General features: G+C 37.2%; 1 protein-coding gene across 1 annotated transcript in view; it reads left to right on the top strand.

Moving 5' to 3' along the window:
• clvs2 (clavesin 2) overlaps positions 1-25,195 on the top strand; it is a 54,583-nt gene extending 29,388 nt beyond the window's left edge. The window contains exons 3-5 of the mRNA XM_059356561.1: positions 19,783-19,893; positions 21,268-21,500; positions 23,918-25,195. Coding sequence (XP_059212544.1) covers positions 19,783-19,893; positions 21,268-21,500; positions 23,918-24,011 — 438 coding nt within the window. The 3' untranslated portion in view covers positions 24,012-25,195. The remainder of the gene's footprint in view (positions 1-19,782; positions 19,894-21,267; positions 21,501-23,917) is intronic.
• The last annotated feature ends 373 nt before the right edge of the window (positions 25,196-25,568 follow it).

Below are 25,568 nucleotides of genomic sequence, written 5' to 3'. Positions count from 1 at the left end.
CGCTCCAAGAGAAGTAAGTGTTTGAGGCGGGGCTCTGTTTGTACCCTAAGAAAGAAACTTCTGTGCATAAAAAATACCCAAAGTTTCTGCTGCTGTTGCTCCACTACATTTAGCTGACAGCTTTAGTTACTTTTCAGGTCGAGATTTGACATGAACCTCATAAACAGTATATTACGAGGTTAAAATGCCCGACCCTGACTACAGTAAAACGCTGCTTACTCAACTCAACTCAACTCAACTTTATTTGTAGAGCACTTTAAAAACAACCACAGCCGCAATAAAGTGCTGTACATAAACAAGCAAACAAGAAACAATAAAATAAATAAAACAGGAATACACACTAAAATAAATAGTTGCATTGCTTTTTAAGAAAGAACAATTTAAAAAGCAATAAATAAAAGCAAACCATAAAACACTAAAACAAGAGCAGAGTCTCATGTGTGGTTGAAAGCCAAGGAATAAAAAACGGTTTTAAGATGAGTTTTAAAAATGTTAAATTAATGTTTACATAAATGCATCAATTATAATATTCTCATAATATATTTGTAATATATGAATAACAATCTGAGTGGGTCCATTCTGCAGAACGAGTACTTTTACTTTGGATACTTTTATTTTGATGCTGATACTTTTGTAATTATACATTTTTAGTAAGTTTTGAATGTAGGACTTCAACTTGTAGTGGAGTCATTCTGCAGAGTGGTATAAGTACTTTTACTGAAGTAAAGGATCTGAATACTTCTTCCACCACTGCTTCAATGTGAATAAAATTATTTTAATCTTACGGCTCTTGTAGACTATAGACTTTCCAAATAGTTATCGGACCAAATGGATCAAATTTTGACAGTGAAACGAGTCATTTTGTAGCAGTTGTGGTAGATGTTTCTTTACAAATGTCTATAGAAAAAGTGTTTCTGGGCCCAGTTTCATCAGGTGACTCACCTGGAAGTTGTAATTCCAACGTTTGGACAATATGTCAAAGCAGAATGAAAGCCTGGTGCTCCTCCTGCTGCTCCTCCTGCTGCTCCTCCTGGGGCCTTGGTCGCCCTGCTACACTTTACACTTCTGTCCTATTTTCTGCCCTGCTGCCTGTGGAAAAAAAGCATTTTTTTCTTTTCAATTCCTCCTTCCACCTCTCACTGCTGCTTTGTGCCTCCAGGCTCCAGAACATCCACAGCTTTACAACCCTTAGTCCAGTTATTATAGAGATAGATAATGGGAAAATATATATTGACTGGCGAGCTATAGATTTTTTTCTTTTCGGTGGACAAATCAAATTTAAGTAGAAATCCAACTGTGTTAAAATACTTAAAGTACATATAAATAAATGTCAATTTTCTGCTGTTTTCTTTTATTGCCCTGCAGCGCGTTTTCCACTTAGAAGTGCCTTCTGTTGCACTGACAGGCTCCGATTTTTATTAAAAACTGTCTGACAACATTACAGGAAGGATCCTATAGAGAAGTAAAGCTTTTTTTTTCATCTTTCGCTTGATCCGGTCTGTTTCGCTGAAGGAGAATTATTGATCTGAGATCTTGTGTGGCCTTTTCTTCATTGTCGAATTATAAAATAGTTAAATATTCAGCCCTTAAGTTGAAAATCTTTCAGATAATAGTCATGTGCAAATATGATTTAACCCTAAAAAACATTCTAACAAAAGGTTTCTCAGTGGTTTACAGTAATATCAGATGTACCTAAAAACATACTAAAAGTTTACCAATTTTTGACTCCAAGAAATGCCACATTTTAAAACCTCCAAGTCTTTAAAATGACCATTACTCCTTTTAGTCAGGAGGCTGAGCTAAATATTATATGATTATATTCAGGGACACGTCAGACAAAAACAGCAAGTTTTTTCCACATGCTGTCCATCACCAGTAGTTTAAATTTTTGATGGGAGCCACTTCATCAAGATTGCAGATCGGAGATGGCAGCCATATGAAATCTATGAGAACCACTATATCTTCCAAGCCACTTAGAAGGTCAATCTTGGTGTCAAAATCTACATTTTCTGTGCCGAGGAATCATTTAAAGCTATTGAGAACATCACTAGATGATTATTTGATCTAATAGATATGTTCATTTTGGCCATGTATTTACGTAATTTCCAACTCATTAATATAGGTCATATACGGTGCATAGCATATATTCTGAAAAATGAATAAAATGCATACATTTAATTGAACTTTATTAGCTTCACTCGTATTATTTATGACATTTACAACCACAAAGATCTGTCCAGTTCCAGTGAGCCTTCCTGCATGAGCACCACAACCACTTTACAATTTCCCTTCAGTAATTGCAGATTTCTCCTTTCTCATATGGCTTTACCTAGTGTTAATAATAATAATAATAATAATAATAATACATTTTATTTATATAGCGCTTCTCTAAACACTCAAAGACGCTTAACAGGCAACAAGGGTGGACAGGAAAGGAAGACAGGGATGGAAGAATTAGCCATCAACCCGTCCGTACATATACAGAAACATACATACAATAAACTTCGGATGGAGAAGTGGCGAACAAGCAGCGCCAGCGTCCTCTCACATCCGGGAAAGAATCTAACGGAGTTTATTTTCTGAGGACGTTTTAATTTATCAACACAGGAAAAGTACAGGTGGAATTAATAACATTACAGAGGGCTCAGTTTCATCATGTACCAGGAAGCCCCGACAGTGTGACCGCCACACTGTAAAAAATATTTGTAGAAATTACAGTAAAACTCTGTCAAATTGCATGAGAAATAGGGCGTAAAATAAAAAATTGCATAACACCAAAATAGACACTTTTAATTACCGTAAATCAAGGAATAGTACAAAACTTTTGAAAAACCTTTGAAAACACACCGTTTTACTGTAAAAATATAAAAAATTTCATGTAAAATTGATGGAGAAATACCTTATTGTCACAAAGACACAATAACCCTAAAAATAAAGGGACGTTTTAGTCTAAATTACACTTTTTGCTGATATTTCCATTTAAATTTACAGTAGAAAACTGTATTTTTTACAGTGAAGTTCTGGCGACCACAGCTGTCGGTATCTTACCGTAAATTAAATAGATTTTTTTTTTACAGTGCACTACGTGCAATGCAGACATAATTAATGTTATAAATTCCACCTGTGCTTTTCCTGCTGTGAGCCATGAGTTAAGGTAGAGTCAGAGAGGGTCTGGCTTCAATATTCAGACACTTTTTGATCAGTTTTCCTGCTCGGAGGCTTCAGGAATCTTGACGCAGGTGATGAAACCGGCAGGTTCGGCCAAATCCGTCCTCTGTCGCTGCACGTCTCTACTTCCCTCTGAGTGTTTGGCTGAAATACAAGATCTGTGATCTGTTGAGCTTCAGCCCACAATCTGGACGCTCAGGTCAACTACAACACACACACACACACACACACACACACACACACACACACACACACAGGATAAACACACTGATCCAGACGAAGGGCGGCAACCTGGCAGTACATTTTTTAAACCCTTTTCACTCGTTGTTCTATAGAAATGTGAATGTTTTTAGGGGGACCTCCTCCCCAGAAAACATCCACAAGTGTTGTTTTTGCAGCAGTTTAAAACAACGTGAAACAAAAGGACTCATTAGCTTATTTGTAGTAGTGTAACTTCTGGGGCTGTCATAATTATGTCACCAAATTAACTTTCCTTTTGCATATTTAAATCAAAAGCAGGATCTGCCTTCACCCTACACAAAAAACAAACGTTGTTTTTACGGTAAAAAACCAGCAGCTGTGGTTGCCAGAACGTTACTGTAATAAATATGGTGCAACTTTTTTCTAATATTACGGTAAAAAGATATTGACACTGTTGATTTCACATTTAAGATTGCATTTATTCCATTTTTTACCGTATAAACAAAAGGTTTTTCCATCAAAAGATTTGACATACAATTGACAAGAAAATACTTTATAAATGCCGCATAAATTAAAGATTTTACCATTAAATATTACAGTATATTTCTGTTAGAGATATGGTGTTTAGTACATTTAACAGTGAGAAAAAGTATTTTTACAAAAAATAAATGCAAAAATTACAGTGATGCTTTTTGTTACAAACACGGTGCCAATGTATTTTACAGTAATAGAGTAATGTTTTGTTTTTTTAATTTAAAACCTGTAAAAATACTGTTCTGGCTGATATATACATTTACAGTGTTTAATTATTACTGAAACTGAATTAACCCATTTATCATTTTACGGTCTTTTACTGTCATGGTTTAGCAGTTTTTCACCGTAAAATCTACAGACATTTTTCACAGTGTACTCAGCCCACTTGCATCCAAAAAAGAAAAAACAACACTTCAAAGAAGGCACAGCATAGTTTAAGGCATAGTTAGTCTGCAGCTGCACCATCATGACCACTGCTGAAGTCGGACATTGTAGAAAAACAACAATGCAACAAGAGAAAACAACAGACCTCCTGGTCCATTAGGTGAACCTCGTAAACTCTGAGAAACGAGTCAGTCTTCTTTTTGTTTGGGGAAAGTATTTTTTTATATTATATTTTTATATAATTGGCCTCACGTGGCAGATCCATAAATTGTAATTCCACTGTTTGGCCACTTGGTAAAATTGCTTCAAACCCTGGCTCTCTTCCTGTGGGCTTTGGTAAACACCTGTACACACACACACACACACTCACACACACACACACAGATTTAAATACATATGATCTCTGGGCTGGAGAGAAACTCCGTCTCTCTGCTTCCTCCACTCTCGGAGCTCCTGAGTGCAGTTGGCGGTATTTTAATAACTTGCCGAGGCTGCAGTTTAATTGGTGTGACCTTCCGTCTCTGCATGAATCTCCACCAGGAGAGAAACTGTGAAGTTACTTTTGATATTCGCAAACCATGCAAATGTTTTACAGGCTCGCTGCGTGTGACAAACCTGCTGTTGTTCCTGATGGAAACAAGAAGGAAACTGCAGATAGAAATGACCTTTTGTTTATTGCTAAATCACGACATTTGGGCAAAAATAAAGCTGTTCTCTAACTCCAAGTACTGAGTACTTTTTCTTGTTGTGCTCTGATTGGATCCTGAGTGTTTCTCTCTTAGTTTGGTCTGAACACCAGAGCAGATTACTGCCGCTAGAATCAAACATATCCTGTTAACGATCGGCTCCATGTTGATTTGTTTATTTCCGTGTTTACGCTTTTCACCGCCAACTTTTAAACCTATAAGAAATAATTGTGCAAGTAGATTTCCAGCCCTCCACCTTTGTACACGCCCCTCTTCAAATCTTTTTTTTTATTTGGTCCACTTACATTTCTGTAGCCTCGGTATACCCATACTGCCTTGCGCGCTCGATTTCATTTTGAACTGCGAAAGGGTCTGGTGTCTATGTCCAATTCTTAGCCCTGTTTTAGGGATCCAATCACAGAACGTGGAGGGACGGCAAGACGATGACGCGTACTATTGGACAGATGGAAGCTCGTAGTTTTGTAGTTTTCTTACGGATCCAACCGTTTTAAATAGTTAAGAGCCAAAGTTTATTTTAAAAGAAGAAGAACGTTTGACTTTACACTCCTGTTTCACCACCAAAAAGGATGTTTTTAGCCTTGCTTCTGACAGGATTTGGCCAAAGCCTAATCTACCAACTAGCCCCGCTACCGCTCACTGCTGTAACCACGGTGATCTCGTTACGAGCCGGGGGACAGCGGAGCCGCCCAGAGACCCCCAGCAGCTCGTCTATTGACCTTAAAATCAGTGGATGTGTGGCTGAATGACATGAGGGGGAATAAGGCGGAAAAATAAATAATCTTGCAGAAAGCGAGAACTGGAGAAGCAAAGCAGCAGCAACACTCTCTCACAGACACACACACACACACACACACACACACCAACACACCAACACACCCGGTAAACTGTGAGCTGAAACTACAGAGCAGCCAGAGTCAGAACATGCTGCAGAAAAACGTTGCAGAAGCAGAATTGAGCACTTTAGTCTCAAAGTAGAGATGGGCTAGTCTGGCTATGTAAACATCAATTTCTGTCGCTCTACATACGTCATCTGGTATAACAGATACGATTGGCTAAGAGCTACATACAGACGCTTATGATAGACATTTGTATCGCCCAATAAACGGCTCTGGAGGATCGTAAACCACGCCTCCTCTACGGAGAAGTGAATAGGCGGTAACCAAATGTATCAATTTCAATCTGATTCGGACCAACTGAACCCTTATTGAACTAATGACTCTGTTGTTGAGGTTTATTTTTGTCTTGTGGTGTTTTTATCTCTTCATGATGAAACCGAAGATAATATTCCAGGCAATGAAGTCCATAATTAACCAAGATATCTCAGAACTGGAGATGATGTCATCTAAATGATATCTAAGGAGCAAAGAAAGGAACATAAATGATTTAAGCACGACTCTGGAGAAAAAGGGGAATAAGCCTGATTGGTTAAAAGGTTTGGTGGAGCAACAGCAGCAGAAAGAGAGACACAGATTGGATAAAAAGCTCCAGAGAAGTAAAGAGATCCAAGGTTGAACTAAAGCTGCTGCCGTCCTTTTGAGAAGTGAACTAAAAGCTTCGATTTATCAGTAAATCGGGTTCGTCTTTGACATTTTTCTGGGTTTTGAGACCTGCGTTGTTGAAGATTAAAACCCACAGAGATGAGAGAAGCCGAGCTGCTTCTCTGTCACGTAACGTTCACTGAGCATTTTCCTTCAGCGTTGGAGCGCTCATCTCAGACGTCTTCTCATTAATTACTTTTTGGGGATTTTTTTTCTTATTTTTGTAATTTTGTGTATTTTTAAAATAATTTTGTGTCTTTTTTAATAATTTGTGTCTTTTTTGGTAATTCTGTGTCTTTTTTTTGGTCATTTTGTGTCTTTTTTCTGTCATTTTGTGTCTTTTTGGGTCATTTTGTGTCTTTTTTTAATAATTTTGTGTCTTTTTGGTCATTTTGTGTCTTTTTTTGGTCATTTTGTGTCTTTTTTTAATAATTTTGTGTCTTTTTGGTCATTTTGTGTCTTTTTTGGGTCATTTTGTGTCTTTAAAACAATTGTGTGTCTTTTTTTTGGTAATTCTGTGTCTTTCTTTGGTCATTTTGTGTCTTTTTAAAGTATTTTTTTATCAGTAAATCGGGTTCGTCTTTGACATTTTTGTGGGTTTTGAGACCTGTGTTGTTGAAGATTAAAACCCACAGAGACGAGAGAAGCCGAGCTGCTTCTCTGTCACGTAATGCTCACTGAGCATTTTCCTTCAGCGTCGCTCCACTCAGACATCTTCTCATAAAGGTGCTTTTTTGTAAAGAGCAAGCCAGCAGCAAAACAATGTCGTCACTCCGGGCTACACTTTACATCCTGAAAGGGAAAGAAGCACTCGAATGGATTCAGAAGTCACTCTTTCCCCCACTTCTTATTTCACTGGAGGACACGTTTGCTCATCCTTGTGAGGATGGGAAGTGACAGCAGCAGAGCCGAGCGGAGAGAGCTCATCAACCTGATGTGCAGAACAAAGAAGGAGACGGAGGCAGAGAGGATGTATGACCACAGCCGCCCGACGCATATAGAGTGGTAGACGACGCGTGTCAGATGTTGTAACGTCAGGAAAGTGCAAGCGGAGCGCTGACAGACTCACACTGTCCAACAAAAACACAGAATATAGCAACATTTGCTCTCAAAAACTGGAATTCAGTGCATCAATGAGCTGAAACTGACAGCAGGAGCTGTGTTCGTTCAACACATTAATACTCTGGAGTCCACGAAAGCACCAGCACATTACTTCTTCATGACGTCACGATATAAAATTGAAGCAACATCCAGCTGTCAGCTTCCCTCAAAAACAACTAAATAAGGGCTACATTAAATGTTTATTCATTTATTAAAATAAAAAAAATCACTATAGAAAAGTTTAAAAATAAAGACTATATCGCGAGAATAAGGACATGTGTAACATCCATCCTGCAGTATACACAGGTAACCTCACCTAGCGGTAACCTCACCTAGTGGTAACCTCACCTAGCAGTAACCTCACCTAGAGGTAACCTCACCTAGCAGTAACCTCACCTAGAGGTAACCTCACCTAGCGGTAACCTCACCTAGAGGTAACCTCACCTAGTGGTAACCTCACCTAGCGGTAACCTCACCTAGCGGTAACCTTATCTAGCGGTAACCTTACCTAGCGGTAACCTCACTTGGCAGTAACCTCACCTAGAGGTAACCTCACCTTGCGGTAACCTTATCTAGAGGTAACCTCACCTAGAGGTAACCTCACTTGGCAGTAACCTCACCTAGCGGTAACCTCACCTAGCGGTAACCTCACCTGGCGGTAACCTCACCTAGAGGTAACCTCACCTAGCGGTAACCTCGCCGAGCGGTAACCTCACCTAACAACAGTAACACAGAGCTAATGGAAAAAATGGTGAAGCGTCAGGGAGAAGAAAATGCTGAATATCTCAAAAATAAAAAGAGAGGGTACCATGAAAGTCACATTGAGTTTGGCTTCATAGAAGCAATGGACACGGGGGGGTCGCCAAAGTTTACAATGGTAAAAATGTGGGTCCCTCAAGAAAAAGGTTGGGAACCACTGGTCTAAAGGATCAGCTTGAACTACAATCTTGTTTTTGATTGATGGTGACAGTAAAAACAAGAGATTTAATATATTTAGTATAAAACAAGTAAAGAAAAAGGTGTTATCCTTATTTTACCTTTTTATATATTATATTTGCAACCAATTTCAACATTTAGAAACTTTAACTCACATGTGATCTATGCACTTTATTCCGATGACTAAAACTCATTTGAACATGTATTCCAGACACTTTATGTATTTGCACTCATGTTATGTATATGCATTTTTTTGTCTCCATGGGAAGTAATTTAACATATTTGACTTGATTTAAAATTCTTCATTGAGGATGAACGTGATTTAAATATATATATATATATATATATATATATATATATATATATATATATATATATATATATATATATATATATATAATTTTGAAAAATCAGATTTTATATTGGGGGTTTTTGTTTCTTTTGGGCTCAAAATGTTGATCCAGTAGGTCAAATTGAAAAAATAACCATCAGGTCATAAAGAAAGAAGCTGAAAAAATTATACCAACACCACAGCATGGTAAACAACACAACACAAGAATGAAAAGTATTCAATAACCAACAAAATATCCCAAGACTCCAGAGGGTTATGCATAAAAGAAACACTTCTTTTGTCACAAATGTGTCAATAAAACTGTGAAAATGCCCCAAACAATTTTCAAATTAAGAGCTACTTTGCATAAACAGATAAAAGCCATTAACAAAAATGAATAAACCAACAACAGTTTGATTGATTTTTCTGGAGTGCACAATAAAAAAGAAAAAAAGAATCATGATTTAGGAAAATAAAAATTAAATACAAGAAGAAGAAAAAGACAGAAAATTGAGATTTCTTTTCAAAACAACCCAACACAGGTTTGATTGATATTCCCTGGACTGCACAGCAATAACTCAAAACAGAGAAAACTGTTTTGAAGAACACTTCAAATTGGCTTTTTATTTTGCAACCAACAGTCCAAAGCCGAAGTCTATTCACATTGATTTGAAACACATTTCAGAACACTAAAATTATTCAACAAAGTCGTGCACACTGCCAACCAAATATTTGATTAGAGTAATACAATTTATTCATGTAAGAAAGAAAGATAACAACTTTCTTTTTATTGTTACACCAAGACACTTGGGTGCATATAAATGACCAAATATTGTTTCTTTGAGCCCTTTTGAACCCCAACAACAAGCTGTTTCAGGCCTTTTTTTGCTCTTTTTACATTTTACTCACTGTGTCCTTGTATTTCACTGCAAAATATAAAATATATATATATATAATCTTTAAGTCCTGCAGCTCTATGGAATCAGCACAATCATGGCTAATAGTGGGAACTACTCAAACATGACTTTTGTGCAGAATAACACAGTTAGAATGACAGAAATCATGGAAAAAGAAAAAACACAAGTTGAATATCTCAGATAAATTCTTTTGTAAAAATTGGAATAAAATGGAATTTATATATGCACAACACTTTTCCAATTGCCCACAAGTGTCATGAATATTGGGGGAAAAATTGGGTCACCACATATTCTACATATTGAAGTATTGTCATGTTTCCAGCCTCTCCTGTCCTCTCCTCTCAGCTCTGTGTAAACAGATTCTCAGTGAATATTTGTCACGTGACCGTTGGTCTCAGCAGAATCAATCATGTCTTCAGTGTCTCTGAGGAGCAGAATTTAATGTTTTTAACAGGATCTGGTTCGTGCAAACACTTTATTTTAAATGGCACATGTAGAATAAAGAGATTACGACAGAAATATCACAATTTAAAGCTTCGTTTTGGCTACTTTTTGTAACGGAAACTTTCGTAATATATGGTACGTTCGAGGACTTGCGGAAAGTTCAAATTTTGACGATAATGCCTGTTTTCACAGTTCCTTTCCAGTTCTTTTCAGCTTTTGGGTTTTTAGATAAACAGCATTAAACCAGAACCCTCTCAGACGTGCTCGGTCGATACTCCTCTGACTTCCTTCACCAGTGGAGGAGTCAAACCCAGAGACCTCCTCCTCGTCCCTCCCTCCTCTCTCGGTATATTCCTGACCCGGTGAATGGTAAAGGCTAACCGATGTGGATCCTCCCGGCTCCCTGCGGCTCCATCCGGCCCCTCGCTGCTGTCACAGCTCCCGTCCCATCAGCTAAATAATAGATGAGCAGCCGTTGTAGCCGTGTACGACTTGATGTTGCAGCTCCAGCAGGTCGAGCCGTTATCAACACTTTACATTCTGCAGAGCGTCCTCGCCACGTCACACGTCCCCGCTGTCCTCCTGACCCACGTCCTCCTTCTCCTCCTCCTGCTGCTGCACTTTACCTCGGATAGATTTCAGCCTCTAATGGATTTGTTCTTTGTGTTGCAAGAAAATGTGTTTGCTTTGATGCTGTTAATTATTTATCCGGTCGTGTGAATCATCAGGAGGGTTGAGAGTAAATCAGAGCTTTTTTCTTGTTCTGGCCTGTAGATCAGATGCTGATCGCCTCTATAATGAGTTGCTATGGCTCCAGTCAATTCATATGCATGTTTGCAGCAGTGACATGAACTACGTACTTGTACATAAATTTGACGTACTTTACTTGATTATTTCCATTTTATGAAGCTTTATGCTTCAACCCAGACGAGCTGTTTCAGGGTGTTTTTTTGCTGTTTTTACATTTTACTCACTGCGTCCTTGTATTTCACTGCAATATATAAAATCTATTGAAATCTATAAGTCCTGCAGCTCTGTGGAATCAGCACAATCATGGCTAGAAGTGGAAACAACTCAAACATGTCTGCAGAATAACACAGAATGACTCAGGAGTCTCACGAATACTGGGAAAAAAGTTTGTTCTCAACACATGATACATATTTAACTATTTGCATTTTTACAACCTCTCCTGTCCTCTCCTCTCTGCTCTGTGTAAACAGATTCTCAGTGAATATTTGTCTCGTGACCGTTGGTCTCAGCAGAATCAATCATGTCTTCTCAGTGTCTCTGAGGAGCAGAATTAAATGTTTTAAACAGGATCTGGTTAGTGCAGATGCTTTATTTCAAATGACACATGGAGGAAAAAAAGGGATTGACACAAATATCATAATCTAAAGCTTCGTTTTGGTGACTTTTTCTAACGGCAATTTTCGTTACCTATGATCCAGTCAAGAACAACCTGAAGGTTTGAATTCCGACGATAATGCCTGTTTTTATAGTTTCTTTAAAATACTATATATTTAGTTAAATTTTACATTTCAAAATAACTATAGTTGCTGTTGCTTTTAAAAATATTTGCTTCTTCTTTATTGTAAATTCTTCTCATAATTCTGACAATAATTTACCTAGAATATTTGAATATTCCCTACATGATGGTGCATGCAGGTCTTAGATTTGAATATTTCACTACAAAATAAGTCACAGCTGCAATGAAATGTCCCAACATGTGATGTTGTGGTGTAAAGCTTTCTTGCTGAGAGTTACATTTGAAAATGACTTACATCAGTGTGCTGAATATAACGCTTATAGCTTAGCACAAAGATTGGAGACAAAAGGGAAAAACTTCCAAGATGCAACGAAAATTCACCTCTAAGGCTCAATAATTAACACGTTTTATGTCCTTAGTTTCATTTCTACAACTGTATTTCACACACGGTCGAACTATTCCATCACTTTAACATTAAAGCAGGCAGTTTTAGCTGTAAAACACATTTTCTTGCAGTTCTCTTTGATCCTGATTCAGACCACCAGTCAGGACTGGAATCAAAATGTGAAAAATGCTCAGAGCAGAGCAGTGTGTGTGTGTGTGTGTGTGTGTGTGTGTGTGTGTGTGTGTGTGTGTGTGTGTGTGTGTGTGTGTGTGTGTGGTTATCAGTTAAAGGACACATTGAGTGTCCTTAAGGTGGACTCGCTGCATCTTAAACCAACATTTTGAGTTGGAAGCAGCTGACTTCATCTGTTCTCTCCGGATGTCGACGTGTCACATGTCGTTACCGCCGAGTGTCTGAACACACTCGCAGTGTTTAACCTGCAGTGTATGTTTGTGTGTGTGTGTGTGTGTGTGTGTGTGTGTTTGTGTGTGTGTGTGTGTGTGTGTGTGTGTCCTCTGGAGCTGCACATGAGAAACTAAACTGATGTTGCATTCATGTCACGTGGGACAGACGGCCGTCGTGATTAAAAAGCTGTCACACCAGACAGCAGCTGTCAGCGTCACTACTGACGAGTTAAATTACTCAACAAATGGACAGTTATTATTGAGCTGTGGTTGTGTGAGTTGAGCTGAAATGTGTTGGATTAGAATCATTAATAAATGAGCCTAATTTTTTCAGATTTGACTGAAAAAAGCTTTTTTTTGTATTGTTTAACATACATTTTATCCAGATATTTGCCAAAAATGTATTTAAAAAATGCTGCTTTTTGCTGCAAGATAATGCCAATCAGCAGTTTACAGTAAGCTAGGTTTTATTGTAATGAAAAAAACACATAACTGGTTAAATGACAGTGTTTTCTTTCTACTATAAAACCAAAAATATGAACAATAGCTGATGAAAGGGAGCCTTTTTTTGTGTTTACTGACAGTGATACATTATTTAGTGTCATATTTAAACTTTTAGAATAATGTGTTGTAAGTAGCCTACCTCTCTGCATAAAGCCGATGCTGCAAACCAGTGCAGGTGGGAAGTCAATCATTTCGAGTCTTCCTGGATTCAAGTCTAAATGCATCTTGCAACGGAAACATACAGTCATGGAAAAAATGATTAGACCACCCTTGTTTTCTTTAGTTTATTGTTAATTTTAATGCCTGGTACAACTAAAGGTACATTTGTTTGAACAAGTATAATGATAACAACAAAAATAGCTCATAAGAGTTTCATTTAAAAGCTGATATCTAGACATTTTCTATGGTTTTCTTGATAATAACCACAATCATTATCCATGATAATGATATCATGATAAATGTTAAACCATGTTAAATGTCTGGATATCAGCTCTTAAATTAAACTCTTATGAGCTATTTTTGTTGTTATTATTATATTTGTTCAAACAAATGTACCTTTAGTTGTACCAGACATTAAAATGAACAAGAAAACTATAAGAAAACAATGATCTAATAATTTTTTTCCATGACTGTAGATGTAGAACTTACGTGCACTTGCTTTGCTGTAGAATAGTATTAAATTTCCTCTGTTGATTTTAAAAAAGGTCTTTAAGAGCGTTGAATTTAATTTCTAAATGTTTCACGTTTATGTGATGTATATAGCAAACTTGAGCTAGATGGATCTTGAATTTTCAACGTGAATGACCAACTTTTCTGTGTCAGAAGTTGGGTTTTTTCTTAGTTGTTTGTTGTTTTTGGTAGCAAACTGGGCTATTGTGAGCATTCTTTAATCACAGTTTCTGATAAAATCAAACATTAAGTGACATTATATCAGTATCCTCCCTCTTCTCTTCAGTGTAAAAAAAATAATATTTCGAGAAAAAAGTTGCAAATTTACTAGATTAAAGTGGCAAATCTACAAGAAAAAAAAGTATTTTTTCTCGCAGATTCACCACTTTAAATCTCATAAATCTGCAACTTTTTTTCTTGTAGATTTGCCACTTTAATCTCGTAAACTTATTTCTCAAAATATTACCCCCCTCCCCCGGGTCCGTATGATTTTTTTTTTACACATTCTGTATGTAATATCCTCCAATATTCTCTAGGGTTGAAATTTGGAATTTGCCAGTATTTTAATGAGTGTCCTATTAAGGGTTAAAATCAAACATTAAATGAAATGATACCCATCTCCTCCTGCTTCACAGAATAGAGAATAGAGTCTTTATTGTCATTGCACGGTAGTATAATAAAAAAAATAGGTTAGCACAACGAAATTGACTTCAGTGTGGTCTCCTTCTCGTGAAGCAGCACCAGGATGAATAGTGAGTCATTAGTGTAATCACTTTAAAGACAGAAGGAGCATCACCGAGCAGATTGGCTGCGTCTTCACTGGGTTCTACGTGTCGGAGCTCCAGGTCAGATTTAGAGGAAAATCTGCTGGATTTCTTGGTGTCACAGCGCAGGAGGTGGGCGCAGCGTTTCAAAGGGAATCGTTTCTACCGTGTGTATCCTCCTCAGTGCAGCCACGGGCTCTCAGGAGGAGGGAGGGGCTCAGGAACAGCAGGGCTTTATGGGAGATTTAAGGAAAACATACCAGACAAATCTGTGGCTGTTGACGGACTTCTTCCTCTGTCACCTTTGATTCTCTTCAACCTTTCTCTGTAACTGAAGACGCTCAGCAGTGAGACGCAAAAAAATAAATCCAGTCAGCGGCTCACTGGTGTCAAAGAAAATACTGAAGTGGTTCATGTTTACTGAATAATTTAGTCTTTTACTTGCTAATTAATCAGAACGACAGGTACACTGTCAGAAATGATGAGCTGAATTTGTGCTTTTAGGGTTAAACAGCTAGATAAATTATACTGTATGTAGCTTTCTAACCCTTAATAAGTACACATAGTTAGTTAAGGGCCAATATTAAGTCTTGTGAGAACATTAATCCTATTTCTGATTGGGATAATTATTATAAGGGCCAAATAGGTACATACAGGCATGGAAGAAAATATTAGACCATTGTTTTCTTCAATTTCTTGTTCATTTTAATGACTGGTACAACTATAACTACACCTAAAGGATGTGGATATTATGATATGAGCAAATGAAGGTCTAAACTTTGTGCTAAAGTTCGCATTTTCTTAGTCAGGAGTAAAAAAAAAAACCTCAAAAGAGCTTGAGTAACATGATCGCAAACGAGACCGACGCGGCAAGCAGTGTTGCCAACTTAGCGACTTTGTGGCTATATTTATAGACTATTCAGACCCTCTAGAGACTTTTTTTCAAAAAAGCAACCTGCGACAAATTTAGCGACTTTTTCTGGTGTTATTGGAGACTTTTGGAGACTCGTTCCTATTCTTCTTAATGAGTAGCAGGCGCCGTCACAAAGCACTCACAAGCGGCCCAGTCCTCCTGCAGCAGTCTCTCCCAGCTGCAGTCAGAGCAGGAGATGTTAACCCCTCAGTGTCCAGTCTGCAAATGAATCACGCATGCTACTGGAGCCGCTAACCGTTGGAGTTGGCCGGATCCTCTCTCCCAAGCCACACCCGTAGCAGCTCACTAGAGGGAAAAGTACCCAATGGAAACGCGCCTTATGATACCAATATCTTCTCTTTAGCCTCTTTACAGCGTCTGCAGGCCTCCAGGACACTAAGAGTTAACATCTCCTGTTTGTTGTGGCCTCAGAGCCGAGTCATGGCATATTAGAAAAGATCAAATCTGGGAAATGTGATCGCAAACACGGCGGGAGGATTTATCTGCTCCTTAGATTTGGGGCAGAAGATAAATATTATGATAAATATTGTCTCCAGTCTCTTCAGATTCTGAACATATTGAAGCTTTTTGTTCACTGAACACGTTCCAAGCTTCAGAGCTAAACTTCTGCAGGAGGGAAATAATGCTTCATCTACTCAGTATGAATCATATTTCTTCTCCAGTCCTCTGCCCCGGTGGCTGTCTCTCAGGGAAAGCTGGCCTTTTAATCTGACCTGTAATAACAACTACACAATATTGTGGAAAGAATGTTAAATCTGATTCCTCTCCACCTCTTTCATTTCCTGCTAGATCTTCTTACTTCCTCCACCTTTGTCTGAACACTTTCACCTTTCCCTTCCTTCACTAGGGTGTGATCAGATCAATCCTTTATCTCCTGTTTCTTCCTCCTCCTTCAGTCCCTCCAGTGCAGCTCAGAGGCCCTGCAGCTCATATTCCATGTTCAGTGTTTCATGTTTAATGCAGCAGGTCCTCTTCATCAGAGTGCAAACGTCTGTCAGAGCAGAGTTCAGAGTCAGAGGGATCTGACAGCTGGGAGGACCTCGCTGCAGCCAGAATACGTCTCTTTATTACCAAAACTGACACTTAGAGATATTAGGGGCCAATATTCAGTATTTATAACTGACTTATTAGGCCCATTCAGTTGTAGAAAATCAGGATTTTGTACATTTATGAGGAAAAAAATCTGAAATAGTGGAGTTTTTGTCATGATAACTGTATTGTTAGTTTTTTTCACCACACATGAAGAAAATTGGACTGTTTAGGGACCCCAGTGTGCAGAAATATTCATATGCAATAGGTGAAAATAACACATTTGTACTTGCATAAAGTGGGCGTGTCTGTAAATCTTTATATACTAGAAACATTTGGCACCAATATTCAGTATTTATAACTTGCTTATTAGGGCCATTGTGTTGTGGAAAATCAGGATTTTGCAAATTTATGAAGAAAAAATCTGAAATAGTGGAGTTTTTGTCATTGTAACTGTACTTTAGAGTTTCAATATTATCATTTTTTTTTAATCTAGTAAAGCTGCACATCCACTGAATGCCCTATGTCTCTAGTTTGTGGTTGTAAAGTTTAATGAGGCTGTGATTATCCTCGAGGTCACAGCAGCTCATTTTAAACAGCGAGGTCAAGTTTTAAAATGCTCTCACTGCTATGAAAAGGCTGCTATGAAGACTAATAGTATCACATATGAAGAAAACTTGACTTATTGAATCCAAAAGAGTCTCAGCTTTCCAGTGATACCCAATTTATGCAACTCTCAGACTGTTTAGGGACTCCAGTGTGCAGAAATATTAATATTAATATGCAGCAAGTGAAAATAACACATTTGTACTTGAAGTGGGCGTGTCTGTAAATCTTTATATACTAGAAACATTTGGCACCAATATTCAGCATTTATAACTATAATAAAAAAATAAAAAATACAATTTCAAAAATGTATATTTCAAATACTTGAGTGATAATTTGAACGAAAAAGTAATTTCTTAATTTATTTAAAGGGAGTAAAACATTAATTATAGATTCAATTCAATACATTCAATTCTAAATATCTTTTTCAGCAAATAAACTTGAACTTTTTTCATGCAAACTGTGATAAACATTGTGATCTTGCACCAGGACGCAGTTTGTGGGGTCATTAGTGTGTAAAATCCTGTTTTAAAATCAGTTTTTTATTTTAGTTTTCTATAAATACTGACAGAAAGGCTGTTAGCAGAATGTGTCTCTTTATAAGTCGTGTGTTCGTGCATGAACAGGTCCAGCGTCTCTCTGTGGACCAAAGCGTTGGACAGTCAGTCTGGTAGCCGACATCACTAAAACCTCTGGCGGCGACTCGGCCCCGATGACTCATGTTGCTCCCTAATTTACAAACCTGGCCGGAGCTCAGAGAGTCTCGCTGCGGCTCCCACACACTCTAACAGTTTTTATATAAACGTCTGCCCCGAGCCTTTTTCATCAGCTGGCTTTGTTATGTCACAATATAAATTCACCATACTGCTGGAGCACAGCCAAGCATGGCTCACACACACACACACACACACACACACACACACACACACACACACACACACACACACACACACACATACTCTTGTACTTCTATCATTGTGAGGGCCCTCATTGGAATAATGAATTCCCTTGCAAGGTTATAATAGTTTTGAATGTTTCATTGGTTTTAGTTTTAGTTTTTATTAGTGTCAGTTATTGTAATGGGGTATTTGTTGGGTGGGAGATTAAAAGAGGTCACAGTAAATTTTGCCTTTATTTCCTTTGTCTTATCCATCTTCATTATGTATGAAAAAAGTTGACAAAGACGAAAACGAAGCACATTTTCACTATCATTTTAGTTAGTTTTGTAACCACACAATACAGTTTCAGTTAATTATCTTTTTTTTTAACTCCTATTTTTATTTCAGTTAACAAAAATGTTTTTTCAATCCTAGTTTTCGTTATTTTGTTTCGTTTTCATTAACTATAATAACCTTGTTCCCTAGCCCCTTACCCTAACCTTCACCATCACAACTAAATACCCTAACATAAACCTAATGTAACCTTTAACCCTTAAAACAAAGTCTGAAACCTCAAAAAAGCCTTTAGAGAAGTGAGGACCGGCCGAAATGTCCTCACTTTGCAAAAATGTCCTCACTCTGTTGGTTAAAAACGTGTTCCGGTCCTCACTATGTAGGAAGTACAAGAACACACACACACACACACATTGAGCAGAGTGTAATTATGATAATTGTGTCCAGCGTTCGAGGAAAGTCTGTGTCAGGCCCAGACTCCTCACTAACCTGCACGAACAACGAGTCATTTCCCTCCGGCGCTGACTCCAAAATAGACCGGACCATTTCCTATTGGCTATGAGATTAGAGCCCATTTACAGAAGTAATCTAATGAAAAGGGGACAGGAAACTCACAGAGGTAATTCTTCATTTGCTGGAACTCAAAGAGGACAGAAAATAAATCCTGAGACTGAGACTGTCTCTGTCATTTCTGATAAAACACGAGACTAATGAGGAAATCTGTCATTGAGATCTTTATCCTCTGGTTAGAATCATGCATCATGTACACAACACATCTGCTTTTTACGGCTTTCAGCTTTCTGCAAATACAAGTTCTTTATTACTACAAGTGCAAGTAAGATATTTTGTGTGACCAATGTTTGGCTGTTAGAAAAAAGGTGAAAGAGCCTTGTTGTAAACTGGGAAACAGGATAAATCCAATCACCAAAAATATTTAAAAGAAATTAACAGAAGAAAAAAAATCTGAAAAATCTAAATTATAAAAGTATCTAAAAGTATAAGATAAATAATAAAACTGAAAAAATAGGCAAAAATATCAGAAAATGGAAGAAATATATGAGAGAAAAAAATTAAATAAAAACAAAAAAAAAGAATAGGAAATATAGTGTCAGAAAGTCAAAATATAAGGTTAAAAAATATTATAAAATAAAACATAAAGTATAAGAAATATAATTCAAAAGAAAAAATAGGACAAAATATCAGTAAAAAATCAAAATGACAAATTAAATAAAAGGAGAAAATAATAGGAAAAAAATCAAAAGAAAAGAAAAATATCAGAAAAAAATATAAAAGAAATAACGAAAAAAGAATAGGAAAATAATATCAAAAAAATATAAAATATAAAATTTTGTTAGTCTATATTGTGTAAAAACGCTCTTTACTGTGTAGTAGAGGGGGAAATATACCTGTAGTGGAGATAATTATGAAGCAAACAACCACCATTATAGTTGATAAAATAAATGAACACATCCCTTCTCCTCTTCTCCTGTTTATCTCTACAAACAGACTCACCTGGATGGGATTATCCTTGTTTACTCAGACTGTTTGTTTGTTTGTTTCTCCTACAGGACAGTTTTCCTGCCAGATTTGGAGGAATCCACTTTGTGAACCAGCCGTGGTACATCCACGCTCTCTACACCGTCATCAGACCCTTCCTCAAGGACAAGACCAGGAAGAGGGTAAGTTACATCATAATACTATTATTATATTATATAAGTACATATTTTTCTCTGTGTAGTGGTCCAGTTTTAAATGATTGGGTCTGTCTATATTGTATATAATGTTCCTAATTTTGTATTTCTTCTTGCTTAAACTGTTAATACTTTTATATTCTTGTTAAGATTGCCTGTTTCTGTTTATTGTTATTGATGCTTCTTTCTATTTTTGCTGCTGTTAGACAGGAAATTTCCCTGTTGTGGGACTAATAAAGGAACATCTTATCTTAAAGCAGCTATAATCAGTATATCTACATTAACGACTACCAAACAGCAGACAGACACAGTCAGGGACCAGCTGGTGAACATGTTGGAGCATTTAGCAGCTAAAGAGACAAACATTTCCCTCAGGGGTCGGTGGAGACCAAAAACAGAGCTAAAAAAGAGGGAATATTTGACTTATATACATCAACAAATCTTCTATTGAATGATAATGTTGGTCGGTGATAGCTGGATGGGTAAATAAGCAAAAGAAAATCAGTGAATTCAGGTTTTATCAGGATTTTAAGTGTTAAGAGAGTCAGAAAAATACATTCCTGTAGTGGTATTTATATTTAGAAGCAATAGTCTAAATGTTTTTGAATAGAAACCGTAAGGGATTTACTTTTTTTAGTTAAATTACCTGCACTCCATGCTGTGGAACGCCCTGAGGGCACTACAGTCCAGAGACAGTTTTAAACAAAGGACTGAAAACATTAATTGTTGGCAAAAAATGTGGTTCTTCCCTTCTGGATGGTTTCTAGATTATTTTCTTTCTGTTTTTAGCTGTTTTAATATCCCTTTTTATCCTTTATAATTTATTTATTTTAATTTATAATTAGACTGTTTTGAGATTTCCTTTAATGTAAAGTGCATTAAAAATAAAAATATTATTATTTATTTATTTATTTATTTATTTATTTATTAAAATTAAAATGTATTATTATTAGATTATTATTATTATTATTATTATTATTATTATTGTTATTATTATTTATTAGTATTATTATTATTTTATTATTATTAATTTATGCCATTTTTCTTTTGACTGGAGGAAAAGGCCATAGTTGTATAACAACCAGTAGTTATTAATTACTGTAGTAATGAATTTTGTAATTAACTATAATAATTGCAATTATTGCAGTTAATTATAATTGCAATTATAATTTTGTAAACCCCTGAGGTTTGGGCACTTTTTGTGCATGACATGAAAATAAAGGAAACACCAAGTTAAATCAAGAACGAGGATATTAAATAAAGCTTTCTGCAGCTTTACTTAATATGGAATCACATCAGATGAAACCTTTAAACTCAGTCACCGATCTAAACGTCTCACTGTTTCTCTGTGTCTCTCTGCAGATCTTCATGCACGGCAACAACCTGAACAGCCTCCACCAGCTGATCCATCCTGAGATCTTGCCGTCGGAGCTGGGCGGGATGATGCCGCCGTACGACATGGGCACGTGGGCGCGGACGCTGCTGGACCACGCCTACGACGAGGAGACCGACTACTGCCCCGAGTCCTACACCCTGTCGGTACAAGACCTGGAGAGGGACCTGGAGAAAAACCTGTCCCCCAAAACCATGAAGAGGTCAGCTCATCACTCTGAACATTCTGGGTTTTCTTTATTTTTACTTGCTGTTTTTGGTGTTTGTGTGACAACAGAGAGCAAAGGAAACAGATCTGGTGAGCCATGAAATGTACCAGAATAACTTTCTGAGTTGTTCTGACTTGAAGAGACTTTCACTCTGCAAAAAGCCACCTCTCAAAAACAAGGAAAAAACAGTACAAAAATTAGGTGTATTTTGCTTAAAAATAGCAAAATTATCTGCCAATGGAACAAGAAAATTTGGCTTGTCGAGACTTTCCAAAACAAGTAAAAATATTTAATCTTAACAAACCCACAAATACCTTGGAATTAATGTATTCAACAAGTGCATTTTTCTTGATTCTAATGAAATACACGTATTTCCTCAATATGTTGAAAAATATTCTTGAATTAATAATAAGTAAATGCTAGAGCCATCAGCTTGACATAATGATATGCATAGGCATTATATTTCTTGAAACCAGCAAAGTCAGACTGAAAACTAGTGAACTTTTCTTGATACAGCTACAAAAAAATGTATCTGCTGCTTGTTTTAAGTGAAGAGGTCAAATTATGTCAAAGTTATGATTTCTTAGTTATGCTTGAAATAAGAAATTATTACTTTGAAATAGCAGTTTTATACTTGTAAGTGTTGATGAAAAAGCTTTGTAACTGTTGATATTCTAGTTTCAAGCCTGTATTTACTCAGTTTAGGTCATAAAATCCCAGTAAAAAGCTGTAATATTATTATTATTTAGATAATTAAGGAGCAAAACACTTAAAACAAGTGAAACAGTCGAACATAAAAGATGCTGACTAAGAAGAACTATCTTATCAGACTAAAATAAGCATATATCCTCTTGATCTAAGATATTTGATCCTAATTAGATTTCAGTTTTTGCAGTGCATGTGAATATTCCATAATTTTTATGATTATTCTGACACCACATGAATGCAGCACAAAAAATGTCATGTTTTTTTCCTGTGGCCTTTGCTATGTCCTTCCATCAAATTTCATGAAAATCAGACCAGTATTTTCCTGCAATCCTGCCAAAAATGACTTCTTTAGCGTAAGTACATCTGATCCAAAATGTGTTTAATTTGAACCAGTAGTGGAAAATAACTAAGTGCATTTACTCAAAACTCTACTTAAGTACAATTTTGATGATGTTGTACTTGTACTTTACTTGAGTATTTCCATTATATGTAACATTATACTTCTACTCCACTACATTAAGCTGACGGATTAAGTTCCTTTTCAGGTTGAGTCATGTCCCGTGGCTATTCCATGGATATTTGTTCCTATTGGTTTGTGTCCAAGTCACGTGACTTTCAAGGTCCCGGCAGTCAGAACAAAAAACATGGCGGACAGTTCTCTCATTTTTAGTGAAAAAAATCAATATTTTGACTTAGTTTCTGCATAAAAATGGATTTTGATCACATTTCTAGCGAGAAATATATGTTTTATTTTCTAAATATTCACTCAGTGAATGTACATAATCACTTTGTATGTTGGAATAGCCACGGGATATGACTGTCATTAATTTGCATTGTAGCGAAATCCGTGTCAGTTTCACGGAAATTTGAGTGATTCCGTGGCTATTCCACGGATTTTGAGTTAAGCAAATCCGTGGCTATTTCACGGATTCCTGTGAGATCATGTTGGCTACACATATACAGATATGCATACTGTATGTTGTGAAGTGTACTGAGTATGTGCTTATGTTGCTGAGGTTTTTTTCATTGTTTTTTCCTCCTTTCCTCTTTCCTCTCCTCACGTTGTGCTGTATTTCTTTCCTTTCATCTCTGTCTCCCTGTCCTGTCCACCTCTATCATATTGTATGTGTGTTTTAAGTATACGTTTGGACGGGTTGATGGCAAATCTCGTTGTACTAGTACTTGTTTTTCCAACATGGTCTCACAGAAATCCATGAAATAGCCACGGATTTCGCTTAACTCAAAATCCGTGGAATAGCCACGGAATCACTCAAATTTCCGTGAAACTGACACGGATTTCCCTACAATGCAAGTTAATGACAGTCATATCCCGAGGCTATTCCAACACACAAAGTGATTATGTACATTCACTGAGTGAATATTTAGAAAATAAAACATATATTTCTCGCTAGAAATGTGATCAAAATCCATTTTTATGCAGAAACTAAGTCAAAATATTGATTTTTCACTAAAAATGAGAGAACTGTCCGCCATGTTTTTTGTTCTGACCGCCGGGACCTTGAAAGTCACGTGACTTGGAACAAACCAATAGCCACGGGATATGACTGTCATTAACTTGCATTGTAGCGAAATCCGTGTCAGTTTCACTGAAATTTGAGTTATTCCATGGCTATTCCACGGATTTTGAGTTAAGCGATTCTGATTCTGATTCTGATTCTGATTCTGATTGTGTGTCCCTGCAGGTCTCAGTCGGTGGTGGAGCCCGGCGTCCTGAAGCGACCAGACAAAGTGAAGAGCGAGGAGGACAACATGCAGCCGCTGCTCTCGCTGGACTAAACCCACACATCCAATAACGGCTCTAAAGCATAATCAATACCTACACACACAAACACACTGATTTACCCGTGCACCTACTGTAAGCGACACGCGCCCTGAAACACCTTCCTGCAGAAACATGCTGCTGCTGCTGCTGCTGCTGCTGCTGGATTCTCTGGAACTCGAGGGAAAAAATCTAAAAACGAGCCGATTAAGAAGCAGACAGAGGAGCCGGAGGAGCCGAGAGGGACGTTTTCTCTCACAGAAGGGCATCCCAAGAGCTACTGATGGTGTTCTATATATTTATTTATTTATTTAGTTATTTGTCAAGTGCCAATTCCAAAAAAAACCCTGTAAATTATCGTCTTTGAACAATGCAGCCCCCTCAGCGTGGAGGAACACAAAGAGAGAGCTGTGAAAAAGCCACATACGTACGTGTGAAAACAGTGTTTCCTACAGTTGTATCATATTTGGGAGATTTGAACTGGAAATCGTACTTCAAAGAGGGCTTGGGGCTCCCGAGCTGCAGGTTTTTTTTCGTCTTTGTACAGCAATTTGAGGAAAAACGAGAAGCACGGCTCAGGATTAGTGACAATAACGAGCTTGTTCAACCTCCTGGACACAAAACTGGCAGACAGGCAGGCAGGGACTGGGTTTACTGGGGGTTTACTGGGAGGTTTCGGGCTTCTTTCCTATGAAAAATAATGTCTGAACCATCGGTGTCACTCCAGAAAAGCAAACCCCCCTTTACGGTAAGACTTTACGCTCTATGAATCCTGTTTTTTCCTCTTTTTCTGCCCCCTCTCTGCCCCAGAATAGAGTATTTTCTTCCTTTTTAAGCAGCGACTCGCATCGTCACGTCTGGCTGAAGATGACCAAAAGATATATTTTGAGAATTTAATAGTTCGGATGTCTAGCCAGACAGATAAATAAGCCTAGATTTAATTTTATAAAAGCAGGAGAAGGCCAAACACAGCAGCCTCTCCTGTGACTTTGTGACACATTTGTTTTATTTCTGGCAATAATAATCTTCCTTCTGCAAACATTACCACAGTATGTCTTTAAACACGTCACTATTATGAGATTTAAAGACGCACTAAAGGATTGCACTTGTTATTTTTGCATGTTTTACTAAAAAAAATCTCACTATATTAAAATCACATTATTTCAGTATTATTTCTGCACATCACAAGTGTTTCATAAAGCTGCAAAAAGCTATTTTAATCTTATAGTATTATCTTCAGTATTGACTTTCTCCTGAGCTTTCAGCCATATCTCACTCTTTATGCATTTACAGGTTTGGTTGAAGATCGATTTGCTATCATGTGCTAAAAAAATGCACATATTTTGCGTTTTTTTTGTATTTAGCATTTAGCAACAGACTCTCAAAGGTGCCCTGTTGAGTTTATTACCACTATGGAGCAATGCTTTTAATAAAAGGGCCCTGTTTTGTTCCACATTCCTAGTTTTTTAAGTCTTTTTCCACTTATGAAAGTTGGGGAAAGTTACGCGTCGTAATGCACCAACAAAAGCTAAGAAGAAGGTGAATTCTAGCTTGCAAACTTAACCAATGCACAC

The sequence above is a fragment of the Centropristis striata genome, chromosome 18 (assembly GCF_030273125.1).
Source record: "Centropristis striata isolate RG_2023a ecotype Rhode Island chromosome 18, C.striata_1.0, whole genome shotgun sequence".
Classification (NCBI taxonomy): Eukaryota; Metazoa; Chordata; class Actinopteri; order Perciformes; family Serranidae; genus Centropristis; species Centropristis striata.
This window is presented reverse-complemented; position numbering and strand designations above follow the sequence as displayed.